Genomic DNA, 24,976 nt, shown 5'->3' with positions numbered 1-24,976 from the left:
TCAACTTCCCTTCAGTCAGAATAATATTTTCAAACTTCAACTAATTTCATTGTTTTTTTTTATTTTTTTTCTTGCCACGAATTAATTCATGACATTTTCATCATGAAATGCTTATTTCCCCCATTCACCTATTCCATGTTTTATCTATCTATTCGAGTATAGACGTGCAATATCTCGACATTATTAATCTATCAAACGTAGAAAATGTGAAGTGAAGCCATAGATTGATAAGAAATTAATTGGCAATTATAAAATATTTTCTTATTATAATAGGCAGAGCTACTACGTAGTTAATAAGGCAATATTAGAGAAAAAATGTCAAAATAAGTATGTGAATAATACTTGGCAAGAAAAAAAAAACAATAACAAAAATAGGCTATAAAAAAACTTATGACAAATTTTGTTTTAAGGTGAAATGAAATACAAATTGAAGACATTTTTCGTAGGAAATAGTTGGTCATTTGAAAATTCTAAGGAATTTCCTGGGAAAATAAATATTTTATTTAAGGGAATATTTATGTTGTTGTAATAAATATATTATATTTATTTATTATTATTTCTATTTACTTATATATTTTTATTTATTTATTTTTATGCAATGCAATATTTACCACAGACGATGATAGTGAAATTCTATCGTAGGTTTAAGTAAACTTGACACTTTTATAGATGTTTTACATATCTCCCTGAAGATGCAATGTAACCCATTGCGAAATATCGGATTTTAATAAAGGAAAAAACCCAGACCTAAAGCTCAAAGAAATATTTATTTATTGAAATTTTTATTTTGAATTTTATTTTTTTATTTTTTATATTTCTTTATTTTGGTAAATTTCTGGGAAAATTTCTCTCTTTTTTATTGAATTAATATTTTTTTAAAGAGATGTAATTCCTATTTTCAAAAAAAAAAAAAATATCGATTCAATAAAAAAGAGAGAAATTTTCCCAGATATTTACCAAAATAAAGAAATATAAAAATTTCAAAAATTTCAAAATATTGCGACAATTTATCTCAAAAAAAAAAAAAATAAATAAATAAAATAAATAAAAAAATAATAAATATAAAAATAAATAAATAAAAATTATAATTATTAATAAAAAAAAATTTATAATTAAAATAATGTATATAATTTTCCTTTAAAAATTTTTATGATATTTTCCATTTATTTCATTTTCAAAAAATTTCCATTAAATTTTTTACATGTTCATCAACTTTAAAAATACATATTCCATTTAAATTACATCATGCCCCTTATTAACATTCTTTTCCAAGTTGCCTCACAGCGCAAGAAATTTTAACATGTGTATTTCCCCTCCTTAAAAAAATGCCATTCAAAATTTTGCCATTGATGGCCATGTAAGTTCACTATCCACATAAAAAATTAATTGTAAAAAATAAAACAGAAACAACAGTTGTTTTCCAAACATCATTGAATGTACAATAATGTTCCGCCGCCATTAAATGGCCCCTAGATCACGTTGTGTTTATTTATTTTATTTTCGACTGCTCCCCTTTTTATTTTCCAAAACAATGTTCTTCATTTGAAATTGTACCATATGTTCCATTTTCAGCAAATGTTTTTTTTATAGATTTTATTTTTAACATTTCAAGCCATAAACAGCACCAGAACGATTTGAAAATACACGCAATTTAGTTCGTTTCTTGACAAAAGGTCTCCCCTCATTGAGTGGGCAAAGTTCTTGTTTAGAATGCTTTATTACTCCCACTCTCCACCCTTAATGCCTTTATTATGCAGAGATTTGTTTTCTGTAATGCTCTGCCCTTTCAGAGTCCATTATAAAAAACTCTTTATTTCATTATTAACAAGAACATGCAGTTCAATTTGATTTGTTTGTGACCTCTTTTCTCTTTAAAATGCGACCCCAATTAGAAGATCATTGAAATAACATTCATACTCTCCCATCCATTTCTCCTTTGTTGCCTTGACAGTGCAGACCTCTTTATGTCTTACATATACTCCTCCTATTGTAAGGGGAAGAGAGAGAGACAGAGATCATTCACTTAACGGCTTAATCATTTAAATTTCAGTGAATGTGACTGTAACACGGGTTTTGCTCCCATAACGGTGTCCATCCGTTAAACATGCTCAGTATTCTCTTTTTCAGATCTCTTTTGTCCTTATAAAAGAGTATAGGAGAAAAACGATTTTAAATGTATAAAAAAATAAAAAAAATAATTAAAAATATAAAAAATTATAAAAAATAAATATATAAAAAATAGAAAAATTCAAAATTTTCAAAATAAAAATAAGTGTTTTAGATTTCAAAAAATTTCCTTGTGAACAAAGTATAAAAAACAAAACAAAAATTAAAAATCATCCATATATAAAGAAAACCTATTAAATTAAATAAAAAGGGATTTTCATAAATTTGGAAAAAAAAATTGTTTCACAAAAATTTCCTGCGTAAGTTTTTTTATTTTAAAAAATCCAAAAAAATTTTAATATTTTTAATTTTTTTCTCTTAAGATTAATAATTTTTTTTAGATAATTAATTTTTAGGTTAAAAAAGTAAAAAAAAATAATCAAGATTTTTAAAAGATATTATTTTTAAATTAGTGAAAATCCATTTTTAAATTTCAAAAAATAAAATAAATATACAAAAATAATAATATCACGAATTTATTAAAATTATTTAAAAATTAAAAGTCATCCAGATTTAGAGAAAACCTATTATAACCTATTTAAAGAAAATCTATAATATTTACTACTTTAAAAAAAATATATTAAAATTATTTTAAAAAATTCTATCAATTCATTTTTTTAGATTAAAAAAATCAACAAAAAATGCTAACCAAGAATTTCAAAAATGCAAAAAAAAAAATTAGAAAAACTTGTAATTTTTTAAAAATCTTACAAATTAAAAAAATAATTCGGAATTCTTAAAATTTGATCAACAACTCTCAAAAAATTAAAAATCATCCAGATTTAAGGTAAATCTAATAAATTGAAAAAATTATCAAAATTTTCAGTTTTAAATACTTTTGATACTTCAAAAAATCAATTATTTTTAATTTTTTCTGTAATAAAATTATTATGAAAAAAAATCAACAAAAAATATTAATCCAGTTTTTTAAAAATATTCTTCTTAATATTTAAAAATATGTAGACTTTTAAATAGTCTATGTATTTTTTTTTTTCAAAAAAAATTATATTTTTTTTTTTAAAAAATATTATTAAAAATATGTAGACTTTTAAAAAGCAAATGAGTTTTTTTTTCAAACCATTTAACATTTTTTCCATAAAATTACATTATAAAATTTTATATATTTTTTAATTTCCAAATTTACAACAGTTGTTATTTATTTAAATCAGGCTTTTTTAATATTTTTTTATTAAAAAAATCAAGTTTATCTGGGTACACAAAATTTCTTGTTACCCTGTGTTATTTATCATATCGAGTATCTAATTTCAACTTCCACTCGATGTGTGAGTAATTTATTAATTCCACACTACAGCCAAGTTCTTAGCGTCACGATATCGCTGAAATCAAATGGTAATTTTAGATAGCTTACTTTTGTTTATTTTTCTTTACTTCTTATCAAGAAAAGTTGAAATTGTATTCATTTGAATTTTCATTTGAAATTCTTTGGATTTTTTTCAAAAATTCTTTGAAGTTTTGGTATGTTTTTAATTATTCCTACTTTTATTTATTTTTGTTTATAAGCAATTTATTTTTATTTATTTAATTCTTTTGCTATTTATTTATTTTTACTTTATTTATTTTCAATTTTTTTGTACCATATTATTTGAGGTTTCTTCTTCAAGAAATTCATAGAAAATGTTGCAAATGTCCATTATTATTTTTTTTTTTGCGCATATTTTCTAAACTTTCATTTTCTTTTTTTACTGCCATTAAATTCAATAAATCACTTTAAAAACAACACCATTTGAAAGAAACCATCATCAACACACCATCCACACATATGACAATTTATCATTCACTCATTAATTTATTCTTTTGCCCATTTGCAACATCATTATCATCACAATAATAATGGTCATAATTTTTGTTGACATACCACCCCATTCACTTTTCACCAGGCGACGACGACGACAACAACGACGGTGACGAGCGACGACGACTTTCTTTTGTATGTACGAGAAACCGTTGCCGTTTTCCCCACAAAAAAATATAAATCCAAACAGATGTGAAATGTTTGCAAGATCAAGTGTCCAACATATTTCCATCTAAGAGAAATGACAACATGTGGAATTGTCCCCAAAAATACTTGTCATTATTTACTAAAGAACACTTCATTTTAGGCAAACGAAACGAAATGGAAACGAAACATAAAATGTAAACACAGAAGGAAAACACAACCGTAAGCGACGCGGCATCCAAAAAACGGGCTCTATTATTTTATTTCATTTGATTTGCTTTTATGGTTGTATATGGTGCAATTGTTATTGTTGTTGCTACACTTCTATTGCACTTCGGTAGCCAAGAGACCGGTAACCGGAGACAAAAACTTCGCGTCGTATTGTTGTTAACTCGTCAAACGTTAAAAAGCATCTAAATCAGCCATAGCAGCCATTTAACGAACCAACCATTCATAGACGCCGCCGTCGTCGTCAAGGCAACGACGCAGACAGCACCATAACACCAAGAACAGTGGCGGCGACGGCAGCAGCAGCAATAGCAACACCAGCATTGTGGCAATAATAATAATAACAATAATAAACCCAATCTCGGCATCAAACACACAAACACGAAGTCGGCAACATCGGCACGAGTAACGAGAAATGTAAAAAAAAAAAAAAGAAAAACAAGTACCGCTCCAACATCACAGAGCAGCCGAATGTACGAAGAAGAAAAAACATGAGAGTGAGTATTGCATATAACTGTGGTGGGGCAATATAAAGAGTACATTGTTGATGGTGTTGTTGTACACACCGTGCAATGCATAGCAATACCATTGCAAGTATGGGGTAAAGTATGCTGAGTAGAGTACTGTTTCTTATTTTAAATGGCTAAAGGGGGAGAATAAACACCCAGCAATTTATATCAAAGAAGAAAATTCGAGAGCAAGAGAGAGAGCACACAAAAACAGCGAGTGCATTTCATTACATTGCCTTGCATTGTATTTATTTTTATTAGAAAAAAGGCAACCATCTAACAACAACAAAACCCCATTGGGAGAGAGAGCAAAATTTGTCTTGTGAATGAAATAAGACTCTTTTTTTATTATTTGGCCAAATAAAAACCGGCTTATTTTTTGCCATCGTTAGGTATTTGCTCTGTCGACGTCTCTGTCATTTGCTGGCTTTGTAAATATGGCAAAATTTTTTTTTTTTGTTTTTTTTGGTGTTAATTAGTTGTACGGTAAATATTTAATTGTTTATTTAACTAGATATTCAAAGCAAATAGATAAACAATTTAATTTCTTAGGGATCGGCTACCGTGAGAGTAGGTAAAAATAAAATATATGACACAAAATATATAAAAATATATGAAACAAAAAATGAAATAAACAACCAATTTTTTTAATACTTATTTTGATAAGATTTTCATAATTTCATATTTAGAAATATCCATTAAATAATTTTGGTTTTTAGTTCTGAGTGTTATCTTTCATTCGAAGTAAAAATGAGGAAAATATATTGAGAATTACGGAAGTTACATGTAAAATTCCGAAGAGCGTCAATAATTAATGGTAATCATACGTCAAGGTGTTCCATACAGATTTGCCGAAAATTCTATGTTTGCAACAGAATAATTGATATTTCAATGGGGAATCCTATTGACAATGAATCGAACATCTTATTAAAAGCTAAAATCAGTGCATAATTGAAAAGTAAAAAACTTGGAAACAAAAAATGTTAGCAAAATTTTTTTGGGAAAATATTTTTCCCATTCTTAAAGAAATTTCCACCACTTTAATTTGGCAAAATCCATTTTTTGATAATTTTGGTTTTTGACTAGGAATGTTTTCTTTCAATTTAAACTAAAGTGAGCGTAATTCGCCCACAAATATAGAAGTTATACCCAAATTACTGAAAAAAGTCAGCTATTAATAATAGTCATACGCCCAGGTGGTCTTACGGAAGTAAAATTGAATATTTTTGCATTGAAAGCAAAAACTTTAATTTTTTCTTTCGAATATGACGTGGAATATTTCCTGCTTCCTTATAAAAAATATAAGGAATACAAATTGTTGTAAAAATATTAATGCAAAAAATTATTTAAAAAAATCCCCTTTTATTTTTCACATTTTCAAAGAAATTTCCAGCATTAAATATTGCAGTACCCAATTTTCATAATTTTGGTTTTTAACTAGGAATGTTTTCTTCCAATTAAAATCAAAGCTAGCCTGATTCCTCTACAAATATGGAAGTTATGCCCAATTTACTGAAAATAGTCAGCTAATAATAAAAGTCATACGCCCAGGTGGTCTCACAAAAAAAATTGAATATTTTAATATTGAAAGTGGATAACTAAATGTTTTTCTTTTGAGTATGACGTAGAATATCCACTGTTATTTTTATAAAAAAATTAAGAAACAGAAATTGTTGTAAAAATTATTTATGCAAAAAACAATTAAAAAAAACATTTATTTTCGGCACTAAAATGTTGCAATGCCCAATTTTAAATAGTTTTGGTTTTTAACTACAAATGTTTTCTCTTAATAAAAATCAAAACTAGTGCGATTCTCCCACAGATATGGACATTATGCCTAAATTACTGAAAATAGTCAGATATTAATAATAGTCATACGCCCAGGTGGTCTCAAAGAAAGAAACTTCATAATTTAAACGTTGGAAGCAAAAACCAAAATGTTTTTCTTTCAAATATGACGCAAAATATTCCCTTCTACCTTAGAAAAATAGAAGAAAGAAAATTTCGTAGCAATAAGAAAGAAAAATATACAAAAATACAACAGCCATCCATTTTGTTACATTTTCATTGTAGAAACTATGCTACCTTCCTTGTGTGCAATACCCCAGCAAGCCATTCAAAAAGCTGTTTACCTTGTTGAAAGATTATTTTTTGTGTTTTATTTTACTTTGTAACAAGTTGGTAACTTTATCATCTTCGAAAAAGCAAGACAACAACAAAAACTAATAATAAAGACACGACAAGAAAATTGTATGGCTGGAAAAATCTGATTTTCCAAATACAACCAGCCACGACAACATCGTGTTATTTTTGGAATTCCAGGTGGCGTAAAACGTAAATCCAAAGCACAAACGAAAAAAACTGAACTGAACTGAACAACTTTGTCAACTCCAAGCCAATGGAATTGAAGCCAATGTTTGTATTACCACTTTGAGCCATGATAGCCAAATGAACAATGTTGTTAACCAAGTGTTAAACACAACGAGTTTTGGGTTTCATATTTTTTTTCCTATTTTGGCCACAAGAGTGGGAAGAGAGTGAAGAGAAGAGAGAAAAAATATTGAAATAGATAATAATATGGCCCGGTCTGGTCTGGACAAGCAAAAAGCAAAGCAAAGGTGGAAACCTTCTCAAGGCAGTGTGGCCATAAAAAAGTGGCTGTTTTTTTTTCTAACCAGAAAATAATAAAAAATATTGTTATTATTGTATGTATTGTCATGGTAACACAGACTAGCCTGTTAGCCATGTTAACAACAACATATGCGAAACATGAAATGACCATAAAATCAACGAAATGCAGCCCCAGACAACTGGCAAGAAAAACTAAGAAGCAATGTCGTCTGTTTGGCTGATTTCTTAACTTTTTTTGTTGGTTTCAGCGATTTCATTTTCTACCTTCTGGCGACCGCATGCCCTAAGAACAAATGAACAAATTTTTTACCAAAAGAAATAAATAACAATAATAAAAAACAATTGGCCAATAGTTAATGGCTTAATTGGTAAACGAATGTTATGCAAAAAATACAAGGTTTGTACTTACGCTTACGATAAAACTTAAGTTTGCAATAAACATTTTGTTTAATTTGATAACAGTTGGGCGATAAGAAGCTTACCTAATAGAAAAAAAAAGAGGAAATTAAAATTAGCAGAGTATTAGATAATGAAATGTTAGCGAAAAAGTAAAAAAAATAGCAAATGTGAAAATATTAAAAAATTGGATATTGAAAATTAAAAAAAAAAATATTTTTCGTATCTCTAGCTCTCTGTTTGGTCCTTAAACATTTTCAAATTTTCCCAAATAGATTTGGATTTTAGCTAAAGGTCTCAGCTTTCATTTGCGACAACAAAATTAAAAATCCTTGCAGAACTTTAGGAGCTATGGGGAAAATACAAAATTAACCCATGTATTATCAACACTCATACGCCAGGGTATCCAAGATTTAAAAATTCATTTTCTCAGTAGTTTATGGACATATTTGTATAAAATTTACGAATTCCGTTTAGTATTGGATTAAAAACAAACAAACCAAGAGATCTGTGATAAATCTTTTCAAACCGGCAGTTAGAGGAACATTTATCATTGACAAATTGTCTTGAGAACTTTGTAAGAAAAGCAATATATATTTTTTTAATTCTTCAAATCAAAACAAAGTGAAACTTCAAAGCCTTAGTATCTAAAAGCTTTGAATAGACATAAAATAGTTTGGAGCAAGCCTCATTTGAAAGAAATAGGTTTTCATGAAGTTTTTTAGCAACTAGGTTTTAAGTGGCGTTTTTTCGAGATAGGGATTTCGAACAGTTCCATTCTTGAAAAAAAATTCCCAAAAATGCCCCTACTATATTTTTTTATTAAATTATCGAAGGGCTTCAATTCTAGAGGAAATTGTTTTGAAACAAACTTTACCCTCAAGTAAATATAACAAAATTATATCAGGAAAAATTTACGATTTTTTTAAATATGTGCAATGTTTATTTTTAACTAGAGATCCTTGAAATGTTCTCACCTCTCCAAATTATTTTTTTATTTTCAGATAACACAGTCATCTTTTAGTTAAGCCGATAAAATTTAAAATGTATAGTGTTCGGGAAGAATAAATCGGCCAAAAACACAAAACTATTTTTAATAATGGGGAATTTTTAATTTTTTCTTGAATTCCCTGTAATTTTTTGATTCTCAAAATTATCAAAATGTCTCCATATAATTTCGATTTTTAGCTGAAAATGTCTGCTTTTATTTGCCACTAAAGATCTTAAAATCATGTAAGAATTATGGAAGTTATGGGCTAAATACTAGAGTTGCCCACATATTAAAAACACTCATACGCCCTTAGGTCCAAAAATTAAAAATTCATCTTCTCTGAAACTATGCAACTTTTTTTTCCAAATTTTTACAGATTTCGTTTGCTAATGGTTTTAAGATAATTGTAGTTTTCGAAGGGCTCTTATATATTCGTTTGTATGCATCAAAATTTAATGTTTTAAGATTCGAATTAATTTTTAAGATTCTCAAGAATTTTAGAGTCAAAAAAAATATAACAAAGCTTATATTTTTCCCCTTCTACTTCACAAATATATAGCACTTGATTATGTGATATATTGATATTGCCGGTGATAATTTACTAAGGAAAAAAATCTTATCACCTCTAACGAAAATTTCCATTTAAAGAAGTTTTAACAAATTCTGAGTTAGACAATTGAAAATTCACTCAGCAAAGAAGTTCCTGAAAAAAACATAAACAAAAAATTAATTACCCAGCCATAGAAAAAGAAGAAGAGTCTAAATAAAAATCCATGAGCTTTGCTAAGGGCCATAGAAGCTAGGTGCCTGCCTTCTATGCCACCCAAAGTCATTCCACCACAACATTTTGTGATCACTTAGGTATCTAAGGTGGGAAAAGATGTGTCCACAAGATATCATTCCACATCACAACTGGAGTTTGTACAACAATAAACGATGAGGTAATTCCTCTGCTTTCTGGCGATTGTCTTCGCCAGATGTTGCTCCAAGTAAAAAAATTGTGAAAAAATTCAAATTGTAATGTTGCAGAAAATAATTTTCCTGTTTGTTTTGTCTGCCTCTCATTAATTTTTTGATTTTTCTTTTGAAGAAGTTCTCCCTCCCCTCCTCCTGTAATTTTTTTTATGGAAAATCAGATTAACAAAACAGATTTTTTCGCTGTTGTTTCTTTGGTTTTTTTTTTTCAATTGCCCCTGTTTGTTATGCATAATTTTCCGTCTAATATGAAATGGTGTGTTGAACATAAAGCCGGGGAGCGTAACGCAAAAAAACAACATGTCTAACACACCTTCGCCAGGGCTGGTTGGAGATGGCCGTTGTTGGTTTGAAAGAAAACATGATTAATGCCGATTTTTCCAGTTGAGCGATTTTACAGTTCTTCTTTTCATATGTTAATTAGAGGAGACCATAATGGGCAAACTAAATAATTAACTGGGGCAATGAAGATGAACTATAATCAAGAAGTTGAACACTTACAAAAAAAATATTTTTAAAAATTCAGCCATTGGTGGGTACTTGAAAAAATAATTTTTAAAAAATCCACGTTTTGTTGGGTACTTGAAAAAATAATTTTTAAAAAATCCACGTTTTGTTGGGTACTTGAAAAAATAATTTTTAAAAAATCCACGTTTTGTTGGGTACTTGAAAAAATAATTTTTAAAAAATCCACGTTTTGTTGGGTACTTGAAAAAATAATTTTAAAAAATCCACGTTTGTTGGGTACTTGAAAAAATAATTTTTAAAAAATCCACGTTTTGTTGGGTACTTGAAAAAATAATTTTTAAAAAATCCACGTTTTGTTGGGTACTTGAAAAAATAATTTTTAAAAAATCCACGTTTTGTTGGGTACTTGAAAAAATAATTTTTAAAAAATCCACGTTTTGTTGGGTACTTGAAAAAATAATTTTTAAAAAATCCACGTTTTGTTGGGTACTTGAAAAAATAATTTTTAAAAAATCCACGTTTTGTTGGGTACTTGAAAAAATAATTTTTAAAAAATCCACGTTTTGTTGGGTACTTGAAAAAATAATTTTTAAAAAATCCACGTTTTGTTGGGTACTTGAAAAAATAATTTTTAAAAAATCCACGTTTTGTGGGGTATTTGAAAAAATCATTTTTAAAAAATCATTTTTAAAAAATCCATGTTTTGTTGGATACTTGAAAAAATAATTTTTAAAAAATCCACGTTTTGTTGGGTACTTAAAAAAATATTTTTTAAAAAATCCACATTTTGTGGGGTATTTGAAAAAATCATTTTTAAAAAATCCATGTTCTGTTGGTTACTTCAAAAAATATTTCTTAAACAAATCCACGTTTTATTGTTTTGTTCAAAATTATTTTCTAAAAAGAGGTAATGTTGTTGACTACTTAAAAAATATTTTTGTGAAAGATTCACGTTTTGGTGGCCACTCAAAAAAAAAATGAAATGAGACCAAAACCAACTCGAAAGCAATAATATTTAAAAAGACTACGTTTTCTTGGAGCTTCAAACAAATATTTTTTTAAATCCACGTTTAACTAGATCTTAAGAAACGTACACTTTTTTGGATGCCCAAGATCTACTTAGAAAGAATTACGATTTGTTGGAGCCCCCAAAATATTCGTTAATTTTTTTTAACTTAAAAATATCTTGACTTTTTTAAATCTTGTGCATGTCCTAAAGAACATCGGGGGAACTGATCGAATCCGTTTTCAGTTTAAAAAAATCCCATTTTGTTTGCTTGATATTACATTTTTAAACTTTGGCCATCCATGCGTATGAGTATTATAAATTATTGACTTATTTTAGAAAATTGGCCATAACTTTGCGAAATGTTAATACTTTTCCAAAAACTAAAATACTTTCAGAAACTAGACACTTGCAGCAATAAGTAGAAATTCTAGAAAAATGTTCAAAAAAATATTTAGAACCTATGTGTAGCCTAAGATTTGATATTTTGTTTCGAATAAACGAAAAAAAAAATCAATTTGCATTATTTCCTTTCTTCCGCATTCTTTCTTGCATATTTCAAATTACGTTATTTGTTTTTCTCATCAATAAAGTTACGTATTTTCAAAAAAAAAAGTACATTTCCTTTACATATTCTGTAATATCGATTGTTTTATGGGCTTGTCTAAAAGCAACAATTTTTAAAATTAAAAGTTAAATTTTTATTGAAAATCATTTGTATGTTCTGAAGTATTTCATCTGAAGTAACCAATTCTGTTTTTAGTTTTTTAAAAACTCCGCTTAGTTTTATGGATATTGAATTTTTAAACTTTGGCCACTCATGCGTATGAGTATTATTAATTAATGACTTATTTTAGAAACTTGGCCATAACTTCATCAAATCTAAATATTTTTCCAAAAAGTAAAATATTTTCCGAAACTATACACTTGTAGCAAAAAATAGAAAATCTTAAAAGAATTTTTAAAAATTATTAAGAACGTCTATTTCAGGTGAAAACAAGAAACTTGTTTGGAAAAAGCAAAAAAAAAATCTATTTACATTTCCTTTTTCCGCTTTCTTTCTTTCTCCCTTTGATATTTGAATTACGTGATTTGTTTTTCTCATCACTGCAGCTAAGTGTTTTTCCCAAAAAAGTACATTTCCTTTACATTTTCTGTAATATACATACCCATTGTCTTTGTAGGCTTGGTTTAAAGCCATTCCCCCACCATCAACAATCTTAATTGTACTCGCATGTAGGGAAAAAATTTGCATAAAGTTGCCGAGTATGTTTGCCAGGGCGTTTGCCTTTTGTCTGCACAGACAGAGAAGAAGGCAACTATTTTGGATCGGTCCGACGGTGGTTGGTGGTTATTGATCCGCCAACCCAGCAACTCGTTGCATTATGCAATTGTGTTGTTTACCTACGATTCTTAAGACGATTGTGGTGCGATTAAACAATCCACTTTAAATTCTGGCTTAGGAAATGACGACAATTCAGCCAACTCTCGATTTGGTAACCTGTTTGGCAGCTCAGCGGGCAATTGATGGCGGTGAAGCCAAAAGGCGTGTGAGTGTGTGTGCGCGAGCCTGTGTCTGGTCGCAGAGGAAGCATAATTGAAAATTTCAAACACGTGTGCCAGAAGGTGGTTTTCCGCTTTGGCAAAACGCAAAGAACCCCAAACAGAAATTAACCGCAAAGAAATCAATGAAATTGACACCAAATGCATAGGTAATTCGGTAATCTAGGGGAGAATTGTTTCGCTGGGGCTTTGCCACAAAGTTGTGGCTTAAACAATCAAACAGCCAGCCAACCAAGCAACCATCCAACTAGTCGTCAAACAAATTCTGTAGCACTAAACAAAATTAATGATAATTGCCAGTATTGTGGGTGTTGCCTTAAGCCAACCCACACACAGACCGAGACCCGCTCACCGGTGCAAGTCTTACAGGTTTGAAATTAGTTGCGAAAAATGCGCCCAGCTTTTGGCTAAGACATTGCAATTTGTTTGACTTAATAATGCCCCAGCAAGGCGCAGAGAGTGAGCTGTTGATTTACAGCCATTGACTGTGGGAAATGAACAAACAGCTGGTGTTCGTTAAACATTTTTTTCTTTGCTGGGCCACGGCAATAATTTTGTTTTGCAAATTGCAGTGCAAATTTATTGATTTTTTTCCAACAAAAGAAAAAAAAAAACGGCGGAAAATATGGCATATTTTCAGTCAATTAGCCTAAAAGTAGGCTAAACGTTTTACAGAAATATTTACCAGACTATATTTAGAAAAATAAAAATGGAAAAGAAAAATTCTAGTTTTCCCTTAATAGAATAATACGGGATTATTTTTAATACCTCAAAGACCTACATTTTTGAAAATGAAATGGAAAATGTTTAGCAAAAGCGGGCTAGGGTTTAATGTTTGCCGATAGAAATTCTTAACGTGTTACTGCAAGGGTTGGAAATTACTTTCAAGTTGCAGAGAATAAAAAAAATAACAAATAAATTAAAAAACGTTAAATATAACATTTTCCCGATTTTCATAGCTATTAGCTATACTTCTGGATGGTTTAAAGAATGACTTTTAGAGCGATAATCTTTATTAATCTATATTTTTATATTTATATGATTATTTTTCATTAAATCGTACATTTTAATTTTTTTAAGTTTTTTTTTTAACAATATTAAAAAAATCCCAGACACAAATACGAATTTCTAATTATGCCTGGAAGTGTTTACTTTAAATTGGCATTTTTATATTAAAAAAATACCAAAATTTGGGGAAGTTATGGCCGGATTTCTAAGATAAGTCATTAATTAATAATAATCATACGCAATGGTGGCCAAAGTTTAAAAATTCAATATCTAGGGAAATAGGAGGAATTTTCATAGTTTGAAAACGGAATTGAAGAACTCATACCAAGTAGCTGAGGACATGCTAATTGATTACCGGCCATAAATATCCGCCATAAACAATATTTGTAAATATTTTAAGTAATTTGAGCAGATTTATTTTTTATTTTAATATACTAATTCTATTCTATATTTTTAATATTTAGAACTATTGAAAATTCAAATAATAATTTCTAATGTAAATTATGTAATCAAACAATATTGAGACTTTTCGAAGTTATGAGAGAATTTTTAAAATAAGTTATTAGAAAACAATACACCTACATATTTTTCACATTTTTTAAAATAATATTTTAAATAAACTCAAACGCAAATGAACATTTTAAAGAAATATTTACCAGACTAGTTTTAATTATTTAGAACTATTGAACACTCAAATTTCGAATTAAAGCTGAAGCTATCTAGTTTATATTGGTATTTTTTGTAATCAAACAATATTGAGACTTTTCGAAGTTATGAGAGAATTTCTAAAATAAGTTGTTAAACAAATTTTTTTTTTTATAATATTTAATAAAAATGTACACGCAAATAAGAGTTTCTAATTATGCCTACAAGTGTTTACTTTAAGTTGCTATTTTCATATTGACAAAATACAAAGATTTGTGGAAGTTATGGCCGAATTTCCAAAATAAGTCATCAATTAATAATACTCATACGCAATGGTGGCCACAGTTTAAAAATTCAATATCTCGGAAAGTAGGAGGAATTTTCAAAGTTTGACAATGGAATTGGAGAACTCATACCAAGTAGCTGAAGACATGCTAATTGGTTGCCGGAAAAATCCACCATAAACAATATTTGTAAATATTTTAAGTAATTTGAGCAGATTGATTTTTTCTTTTAATATATTAATTCTATTCTATTTTTTTTTTAATATTTACAACTATTGAAAATTTAAATAATAATTTCGAATTAAAGCTGAAGCTGCCTAGTTTATTATTTTTTCTTTTTTGTAATCAAACAATATTGAGACTTTTCGAAGTTATAAAAGAAGTTTTAAAATAAGTTATTAAACAAAAATGTTCCTACGCATTTTTTTAATTTTTTTAATAATATTTAATATAACAACAAATGAGAATTTCTAATTATCGCTACAAGTGTCTACTTTAAGTTGGTATTTTTATATTTAAAAAATACAAAGATTTGGTGAAGTTATGGCCGGATTTCTAAGGTAAGTCATTTATTAATAACACTCATACGCAATGGTGGCCAAAGTTTAAAAATTCGATATCTCGGAAGGTAGAAGGAATGTTTAACAGAACCTGGATTTAAAAAAAATATATTTTTTTCAATGAATAGCAGAATATGGATTTAAAAAAAAACAAATTTTTTCAAGGACTAAGATAAAGTGAATTTAAAAAAAAATATATATTTTTCAATGCCCAACTAAAATTTAAAAAAAATGTTTTTCAACGATTAACAGATCGTAAATTTTTTTAAAAATATTTTTTTAATGACCAACAAAACCAAGATATTTTTTATATATTTATTTTTTAATGATTAGCAGAATGTGAATTAAAAAAGAATTTAAACAATCAACGGAATATGGATTTTCTCCGGGCTACAAACGTGGATTTTATAAGGATTATCGGCGCTATACACGTGGATTTTCTTAAAGAATTTTTTATTTGAAGGACTCTCGTGGATATTGACGTGGAGTTTTTGACGAATTTTCATTTGAAGGACTCTCGTGGATATTGACGTGGAGTTTTTGACGAATTTTCATTTGAAGGACTCTCGGCGCTATTGATGTGAATTTTAAGAATTGTTTTTGGAGGATTCTCGATTTTTTAAAGAATTTTCATTTGAAGGACTTTCTGGTCTATTGACGTCGATTTCTAAAAGATATTAAATTTATTTGACGTGTTTTTTTTTTTTAATTATCATTTGAAGGATCTAGAGGCTAATGATGTAGATATTTAAAAAACGGTTCATTTGAAGGACTTTCGGGTCTATTGACGTGGATTTTTAAACGATTTTCATTTAATAGACTCTCAGGGCTGTTTACGTGGATTTTTTGGAGAATTTTCATTTAAAGGACTCTTGGGGTTATTGCCGTGGATTTTTTGAAAGCATTTTTATTTGAAGGACTCTCAGGACTATTGACTTGGATTTTAATGGATTTTAATTTAAAGGACTCTTAGGGCTATTGCAGTGGATTCTTAAAAGAATTTTTAGTTGAAGGATTTTTTGGAGGATTCCCGAGGTTATAAAAGTGATTTTTTTTAATAATTTCCATTTGAAGGAAACTCAGGGCTATTGACTTGGAATTTTTTAAATGTTTTTGTTTTGAGACATCCGGGATATTTAGAATATATTTTAAGCATTGCAGTCTCTGTAGAATTTAAAGAATAATTTTTTCAAGAACTTTTTTTTCAAATCTGCCAACAAAATTAATGATTATTTAAATGACCTATTTTAAATTACCCTAGTCGTGAAATTAAAATCATCAAGAGACCACGAGCATTGTGGATTAATTTAAATATTCTAATAACTATACATCGTTTTTCTTCAGATTTTTAGAAATAATGTTGTAAGACTTCTATAAATCATCAAAATATTTTTCAAAGTCTTTTGGGGTTTCATTAAATTTGTTAAAAAAATTTTGAATTTATAAAAAACTATTTTTTTAAACTAAAATATTTTTTCAAAGATCGCCGATTTTCAAAAAATTATTATTCCAAGGACTGTCAAATTAAACATTTATATTCAAAATGCTTTATTTATTGGATTTATTATAGTGGATTTTTTAAATTATTCTCCAAAGACCGTCAGAGGATTTACGACACTATAAACTTTTTTTAAAGAATTTTTATTTCAAGGGATCTCAGGACTATTGACATGGGTTTTTTAAAGAATTTTATTTGAAGGACACCTGGGGTCATTTAAAACGATTTTTTAAAGATTTTTGTTTTGAGACATCCGGGGTGTTTAGAATATATTTTGGAGGTTTTTTAGAAATACATTTTTTTTCAAAAAAAAAAAAAAAAATGACCCAAGTTCTATCAGCTTCCCGATTTTTTTTAATATATATTTTTAATAATTTTACTTTCTGAATTTTCTAAAAACAATTCTTCCAATGACTATCAAATTAATAATATGTTTTTAGTTATTTATTTAGGATTTATATATATATATATATTTTTTTTTTTTTTTTTTTTTTTTTTGAATGGATTTTTTAAAATTGTTTTCCAAAATTCATGAGAGGAATTACTTTTTTAAAGATTTTTTTGAAGGGCTCTCAGGGCTATTGGTCTGAGTTTTTTAAAGGTTTTTTATTTGAAGGACTCTTGGGGCTATTAACCAAAATTTTTTAAAGATTTTTTTGTATAGAGACATCCGAGATGTTGAGAATATATTTTAGAGGTTTTAAGAAAAATATTTTTTTTCAAAAAAAAAAAAAACCAATCTCAACCAGATTCCCGATTTTTTTTAATTTATATTTTAAATAATTTTTCTTCCTGTATTTTCTAAAAACAATTCTTCCAATGACTATCAAATTCAAAATATGTTTTTAGTTATTTATTTAAGATTTTTAAAAATTATTTTTTAAAACTTTATTTAAAAAAAAATCCAAGCTCTACCAGTTTCCAGAATTTTTTTTAAATACATATTTTAAATAATTTTTCTTCCTGAATTTTCTTAAAAGAATTCTTTCAATGACTATCAAATTAAAAATATGTTTTAATTATTTATTTAAGATTTTTAAAAATTATTTTTTTAAACCAATAAGGAAAGTAGACATTTAAAAAAAAAATATTGCTTTAGTTTTTGGTTGTAGTTGTTTTTTTTTTTTTTAATTTTTATCTCCAAAGGGTGTCAAAATCAAGATTTATGTAATAATTTTTTTCATAAAAATGCTTTTTTTTAATTTTTTTCCATCCATTTTTTTATAATTTCCTTATCGCCCCGGCTTTCTAATCAATAACAGTTAACAAATTGTAATCCAATTATAATTTTACCACTTTGGCCAGTAAACATGTAAACCAAACGCCAGTCTTCCATATCGATATGGGAAATCGAACCGAACACAAAATCCAAAAACCACAACAACAACAGCAACAAATACCCACCTTCAAATGGCAATCACTTGACTTCAAATGTAAAGCATTTTGTCAATACCAAAACAAAAAAAATCTACGGCCATTGACTTGAAACCTCCAAATACAGAAGAAGAAAGCAAAGACGGGGAGGCATTGAAGAGGAAAGAAGAAAAGAAATTGAACGCTGACCTTGTAGGTGGTGGTGGTTCGTTAAGAAATGTTAGAGGTTGCAGAAAACGAAAACACCTTAGATACCGATTTGATTAATCTCCTTTGCCTTGAACAATAATAAATGGTAACAACAACAACAAAAGCAATGGTAAATAGTTGCTGTAAGTGTTTGGGGGTGTACATGGTGTTATATACGATTTTCTCCGGGCTACAAACGTGGATTTTATAAGGATTATCGGCGCTATACACGTGGATTTTCTTAAAGAATTTTTTATTTGAAGGACTCTCGTGGATATTGACGTGGAGTTTTTGACGAATTTTCATTTGAAGGACTCTCGTGGATATTGACGTGGAGTTTTTGACGAATTTTCATTTGAAGGACTCTCGGCGCTATTGATGTGAATTTTTAAGAATTGTTTTTGGAGGATTCTCGATTTTTTAAAGAATTTTCATTTGAAGGACTTTCTGGTCTATTGACGTCGATTTCTAAAAGATATTAAATTTATTTGACGTGTTTTTTTTTTTTTAATTATCATTTGAAGGATCTAGAGGCTAATGATGTAGATATTTAAAAAACGGTTCATTTGAAGGACTTTCGGGTCTATTGACGTGGATTTTTAAACGATTTTCATTTAATAGACTCTCAGGGCTGTTTACGTGGATTTTTGGAGAATTTTCATTTAAAGGACTCTTGGGGTTATTGCCGTGGATTTTTTGAAAGCATTTTTATTTGAAGGACTCTCAGGACTATTGACTTGGATTTTAATGGATTTTAATTTAAAGGACTCTTAGGGCTATTGCAGTGGATTCTTAAAAGAATTTTTAGTTGAAGGATTTTTTGGAGGATTCCCGAGGTTATAAAAGTGATTTTTTTTAATAATTTCCATTTGAAGGAAACTCAGGGCTATTGACTTGGAATTTTTTAAATGTTTTTGTTTTGAGACATCCGGGATATTTAGAATATATTTTAAGCATTGCAGTCTCTGTAGAATTTAAAGAATAATTTTTTCAAGAACTTTTTTTTCAAATCTGCCAACAAAATTAATGATTATTTAAATGACCTATTTTAAATTACCCTAGTCGTGAAATTAAAATCATCAAGAGACCACGAGCATTGTGGATTAATTTAAATATTCTAATAACTATACATCGTTTTTCTTCAGATTTTTAGAAATAATGTTGTAAGACTTCTATAAATCATCAAAATATTTTTCAAAGTCTTTTGGGGTTTCATTAAATTTGTTAAAAAAATTTTGAATTTATAAAAAACTATTTTTTTAAACTAAAATATTTTTTCAAAGATCGCCGATTTTCAAAAAATTATTATTCCAAGGACTGTCAAATTAAACATTTATATTCAAAATGCTTTATTTATTGGATTTATTATAGTGGATTTTTTAAATTATTCTCCAAAGACCGTCAGAGGATTTACGACACTATAAACTTTTTTAAAGAATTTTTATTTCAAGGGATCTCAGGACTATTGACATGGGTTTTTTAAAGAATTTTATTTGAAGGACACCTGGGGTCATTTAAAACGATTTTTTAAAGATTTTTTGTTTTGAGACATCCGGGGTGTTTAGAATATATTTTGGAGGTTTTTTAGAAATACATTTTTTTTCAAAAAAAAAAAAAAAAAATGACCCAAGTTCTATCAGCTTCCCGATTTTTTTTAATATATATTTTTAATAATTTTACTTTCTGAATTTTCTAAAAACAATTCTTCCAATGACTATCAAATTAATAATATGTTTTTAGTTATTTATTTAGGATTTATATATATATATATTTTTTTTTTTTTTTTTTTTTTTTGAATGGATTTTTTAAAATTGTTTTCCAAAATTCATGAGAGGAATTACTTTTTTAAAGATTTTTTTGAAGGGCTCTCAGGGCTATTGGTCTGAGTTTTTTAAAGGTTTTTTTATTTGAAGGACTCTTGGGGCTATTAACCAAAATTTTTTAAAGATTTTTTTGTATAGAGACATCCGAGATGTTGAGAATATATTTTAGAGGTTTTAAGAAAAATATTTTTTTTCAAAAAAAAAAAAAACCAATCTCAACCAGATTCCCGATTTTTTTTAATTTATATTTTAAATAATTTTTCTTCCTGTATTTTCTAAAAACAATTCTTCCAATGACTATCAAATTCAAAATATGTTTTTAGTTATTTATTTAAGATTTTTAAAAATTATTTTTTAAAACTTTATTTAAAAAAAAAATCCAAGCTCTACCAGTTTCCAGAATTTTTTTTAAATACATATTTTAAATAATTTTTCTTCCTGAATTTTCTTAAAAGAATTCTTTCAATGACTATCAAATTAAAAATATGTTTTTAATTATTTATTTAAGATTTTTAAAAATTATTTTTTTAAACCAATAAGGAAAGTAGACATTTAAAAAAAAAATATTGCTTTAGTTTTTGGTTGTAGTTGTTTTTTTTTTTTTTTAATTTTTATCTCCAAAGGGTGTCAAAATCAAGATTTATGTAATAATTTTTTTCATAAAAATGCTTTTTTTTAATTTTTTTCCATCCATTTTTTTATAATTTCCTTATCGCCCCGGCTTTCTAATCAATAACAGTTAACAAATTGTAATCCAATTATAATTTTACCACTTTGGCCAGTAAACATGTAAACCAAACGCCAGTCTTCCATATCGATATGGGAAATCGAATCGAACACAAAATCCAAAAACCACAACAACAACAGCAACAAATACCCACCTTCAAATGGCAATCACTTGACTTCAAATGTAAAGCATTTTGTCAATACCAAAACAAAAAAAATCTACGGCCATTGACTTGAAACCTCCAAATACAGAAGAAGAAAGCAAAGACGGGGAGGCATTGAAGAGGAAAGAAGAAAAGAAATTGAACGCTGACCTTGTAGGTGGTGGTGGTTCGTTAAGAAATGTTAGAGGTTGCAGAAAACGAAAACACCTTAGATACCGATTTGATTAATCTCCTTTGCCTTGAACAATAATAAATGGTAACAACAACAACAAAGCAATGGTAAATAGTTGCTGTAAGTGTTTGGGGGTGTACATGGTGTTATATACGGCCCGAAGAAATTTAATGACACTTGAAAACAAAAACAACAAAAAATACGGCCAAAGACAAGCCAAAGTCTTTGGTGGCCATCAGTGAAGCAAACGATTTTTGGCCAGCACTCAAGTTTTCAACTGTTTTTGGTAGCACCAAGAGCTTAGAGGAGATGGGTTATCTTTGATTGAATTAAATACTTTCATTGGAAATAAATTTGCGGATTTTTAAATGAAAAAAGAAAAAAAAAGGGAAATGTTTAAAAAAAGCCTTTTGGAATGCAGGGCGAGATAAAAGATTGCAAAAAGTGAAATGCCACAAACTAAAACACCTGCACAGACAATTTTCTGTCATAGGCTGTAGTATCCATTACGAACTTCAAATATCAAATTCGAAACAATTCCGGTGAATAATGTCGCTAAAATGATTAAAATGCCGAATGTCGCGAAAATCATCAAAATACGGAATATCGGGAGGTACCCTTATAATAAATAATTTATAAGTTATAAAAAATAATTTATAACGGTTCTCAACTTACCTTATAATTAATATCCTGGACATTGTCCAAACTGCAGTCGTATGCCTCGTCTGTATCATAGCTGGAACTGCGCCTCGATGTGTTGAAACTGGATGATCTGTACATTTGACTGAAATGAGTGAGAGAGGGGGAGAGAAAAATTAAAATAATAATACAAAAATTAAATATATTTTTTATAAAATATAATATTTTTATAGAATATTTAAAAATATTGCAAAAATAAATATTTTTTAGAGAATATAACATTTTTGTAGAATATATAACAATATTTATTGCCAATAGACTAAAAACAAAAACCCTTGACTAGTCACAATAATGCCCTCAAAGGTGGTGTCATTGGCTAACAGCCATTGTGAGTCATGACACCGATTTAGCCGAGACACATACCTCTAATTTGATTGTCTCATAGCAGAGTCATGTACCTCAACAGTTCTACAGCAGTTGAACCATGTCAAGAGAAATATACATATGGGTGAGTGGCTATGCTTACATATCCGAAGCAATTACTTTCAAACTGTAGACTGAGCATTGCCAGACCAGAAAAACCAAAATTGCCATAAGTACAAACAAGAGAATATTTCAAACTAGAATTATTGCGATTATTTTTAAACGACACTCTGGACTAGTAATCGGGACTTTTTTTTGAAAGAAATAATTTGAATTGCTTTCTGGATTTTAAAAGTGAATTTTAAGGACACCTTGGGCTATAAACGGGGATTTTTTTGAAAAAAAAAACAAATCTTAATGACTCTCAGGATTTGAAAGATATTTTGCAGGGAATTTAGGGCTATATACATGAATTTGTTATGGACTTTTTAATTTCTCAGGTCTATAGACATCGATTTTTTTAAGGATAAGTTTGGAAGGACTCTTGGGACTAACACGTGAACATTTTTAAAATAATTTTTGAAAGACTCTTTTAAAATGGATTTTAAGGGAAAGGGTATCATGATGCAAAACTGGATTGTTATAGGCATTTTTCGAAGGACTCTATTATTGAAGGCTTTTATTAGGAAATTTTTCGAAGAACTCTCAGGGCTATGAAACTGGATTTTTAGGGTTTTTTAAATGGATTTTAAAGGAATCGTTGATGGGCTACCAGTGATGTAAAAAATTGACGTTTTAAAGGAGTTTTTATTTCGAAGGTCCCTTTTTTATTCTGTAGGACTTTCGGGAATATAAACCTGGATCAGAGTTATGAATCTGGATTTTTAGAGTTTTTTAGGTTTTTTTTTTAATGAATTTTTGAAGGGTTATCAGGGAAAGAGAATAGATATTTTTTAAAGGATTTTTTTTCAAGGCCTCTATTTTTGAAGGACTTTCACGAATATAAAGCTGTATTTAATAAGCGAATTTTTCGAAGAACTTTCAGGGCTATGAATCTGGATTTTTTTAAAATGAATTTTAAAGGATTTTTTTTAAAGGCTATCAGTGGTACAAAAATGGATATTTTAAAGAAGTATATTTTTCTAAGGACTATTCCCTGTATTTTTAAGGAGATATTTGGAAGCACTCTTTTAGAAGACTGTCTTAACTATAAAGGAAATGTTTTAGAAAATAATTCTCGGGATTGGAAAAATATTTTGGGAAAGGGCTTTGTTTACAAGGACACTTAGGAGTATAAACGTGGATATTTTAAGGACTCTGAAGGACAGTCAGAACAAAAAGGCTTCTGAAAGAAAATTTTTGAATGACTCTCAGGTTTTTCAGGTAATTTCTTGGAGGAACGCTGAGGTCTCAGGATTTTGTTAAGGACTCTTTTGAAGGACTTTCAGGACTAAAAAAATTGAAAAATTTTAAATGACTCTCAGGGTTTTCAAGGTTTTTCTTGGAACTACGCTGAGGACTAAAAACATATATTTTTTAGGAACTTTTCGGAAGAAATGCCCTTTTTTGTTAAAGGATTTGTTTGGGGGGATTCTTAGGGGTTCTTTTAAAGGGCTGTCAGAATCATGCCAAAACATTTGGATGCAATATATGTTTGGAGGGACTTTCAAGGCTAGCTCATGTAATTTATTACGTAATTTTTTGGAAGAACTCCCAGGACTGCATACGTGGATTTTCAAGGATATATTTTGAAGGACTCTCATGACTATAATCGTGGGATTTTAATGAACTCTTTTGAAGAACGATCAAAGTTAAATATGAGAATATTTAAGGGATTTTAGGCCTCCCAGGGTAATGATCGGGGATATTTTAAATGGATTTTTAAAGGAAGAAGAACTGAGCTCCAAGATGATTAAAATAATGAAAATCTTTAATTTGTTAATGAATTTTACAAAGGATTAAATATGAATTTTTTGTACATAGACTTCGAAGAATAGACATGGACATTTTTATAAAAAATGTTCAAAGGACCAAAATTATGAAAATTTTCCGAAGAATTTCAAGGGCCATAAACGTGGTTTGCTTACGGAAGTTGTTGATTTTTTGTAAACCCTATTTGGGTATAAAACCCCTTTTTTATAAAAGATTTTTTTGGGGGGCTTTACTCAACAAACTACATTCGAGATCGAAAATTTTGAATTCTTTAAAAATAAATTTCGAATACTTACGTGGCTAGGGCATTGGAACCCAACTGGTGTCGGTTGGAACTAGAAAAAGATAGAAGAAAATATTTATTAGGAAATATTCAATTTTATAATGTCGAATTATTTAATACAATGAAGTAAAAAATAGCTTCAATTTCATAAATAATTGTTTAATTAATAACATAAATTTATTTTACTCCACCGGAATAATATAGCTACTAAAAGGCTCAAGCCGAGAATCTAAGTTCTTTGCCCAATTTTTTTTTAATTTTCATTTTATTTTTTTTTTAAATCTGTTTTATTTGAGTAAATTAATTTATTTTATTTTAGTTTTGTAATTTTTATTTATTAATATTTTTTTAATTATTATTATTTTTTCTTCTAAATATTTCCATATCAAAATTTCCCCCCTGTCCTCAAAAACAAATTTGCATAAA

At 28.2% G+C, this 24,976-nt stretch overlaps 1 protein-coding gene across 2 annotated transcripts in view; it reads right to left on the bottom strand.

The window, feature by feature from the left end:
• LOC101899507 (rab11 family-interacting protein 3) overlaps positions 1-24,976 on the bottom strand; it is a 119,976-nt gene that overhangs the window by 62,508 nt on the left and 32,492 nt on the right. The window contains exons 2-3 of one of the 2 annotated variants that reach the window (XM_059130344.1): positions 24,564-24,602; positions 22,009-22,117 (exon numbers count right to left, since the gene is read on the bottom strand). In XM_059130344.1, coding sequence (XP_058986327.1) covers positions 22,009-22,113 — 105 coding nt within the window. In that variant the 5' untranslated portion in view covers positions 22,114-22,117; positions 24,564-24,602. Of the gene's footprint in view, positions 1-4,042; positions 4,528-22,008; positions 22,118-24,563; positions 24,603-24,976 lie in introns of those variants that run through there. The other variant, XM_059130341.1, reaches the window with a different exon arrangement.

Source organism: Musca domestica, unplaced genomic scaffold, assembly GCF_030504385.1.
Source record: "Musca domestica strain aabys unplaced genomic scaffold, Musca_domestica.polishedcontigs.V.1.1 73, whole genome shotgun sequence".
Taxonomy (NCBI): Eukaryota; Metazoa; Arthropoda; class Insecta; order Diptera; family Muscidae; genus Musca; species Musca domestica.
This window is presented reverse-complemented; position numbering and strand designations above follow the sequence as displayed.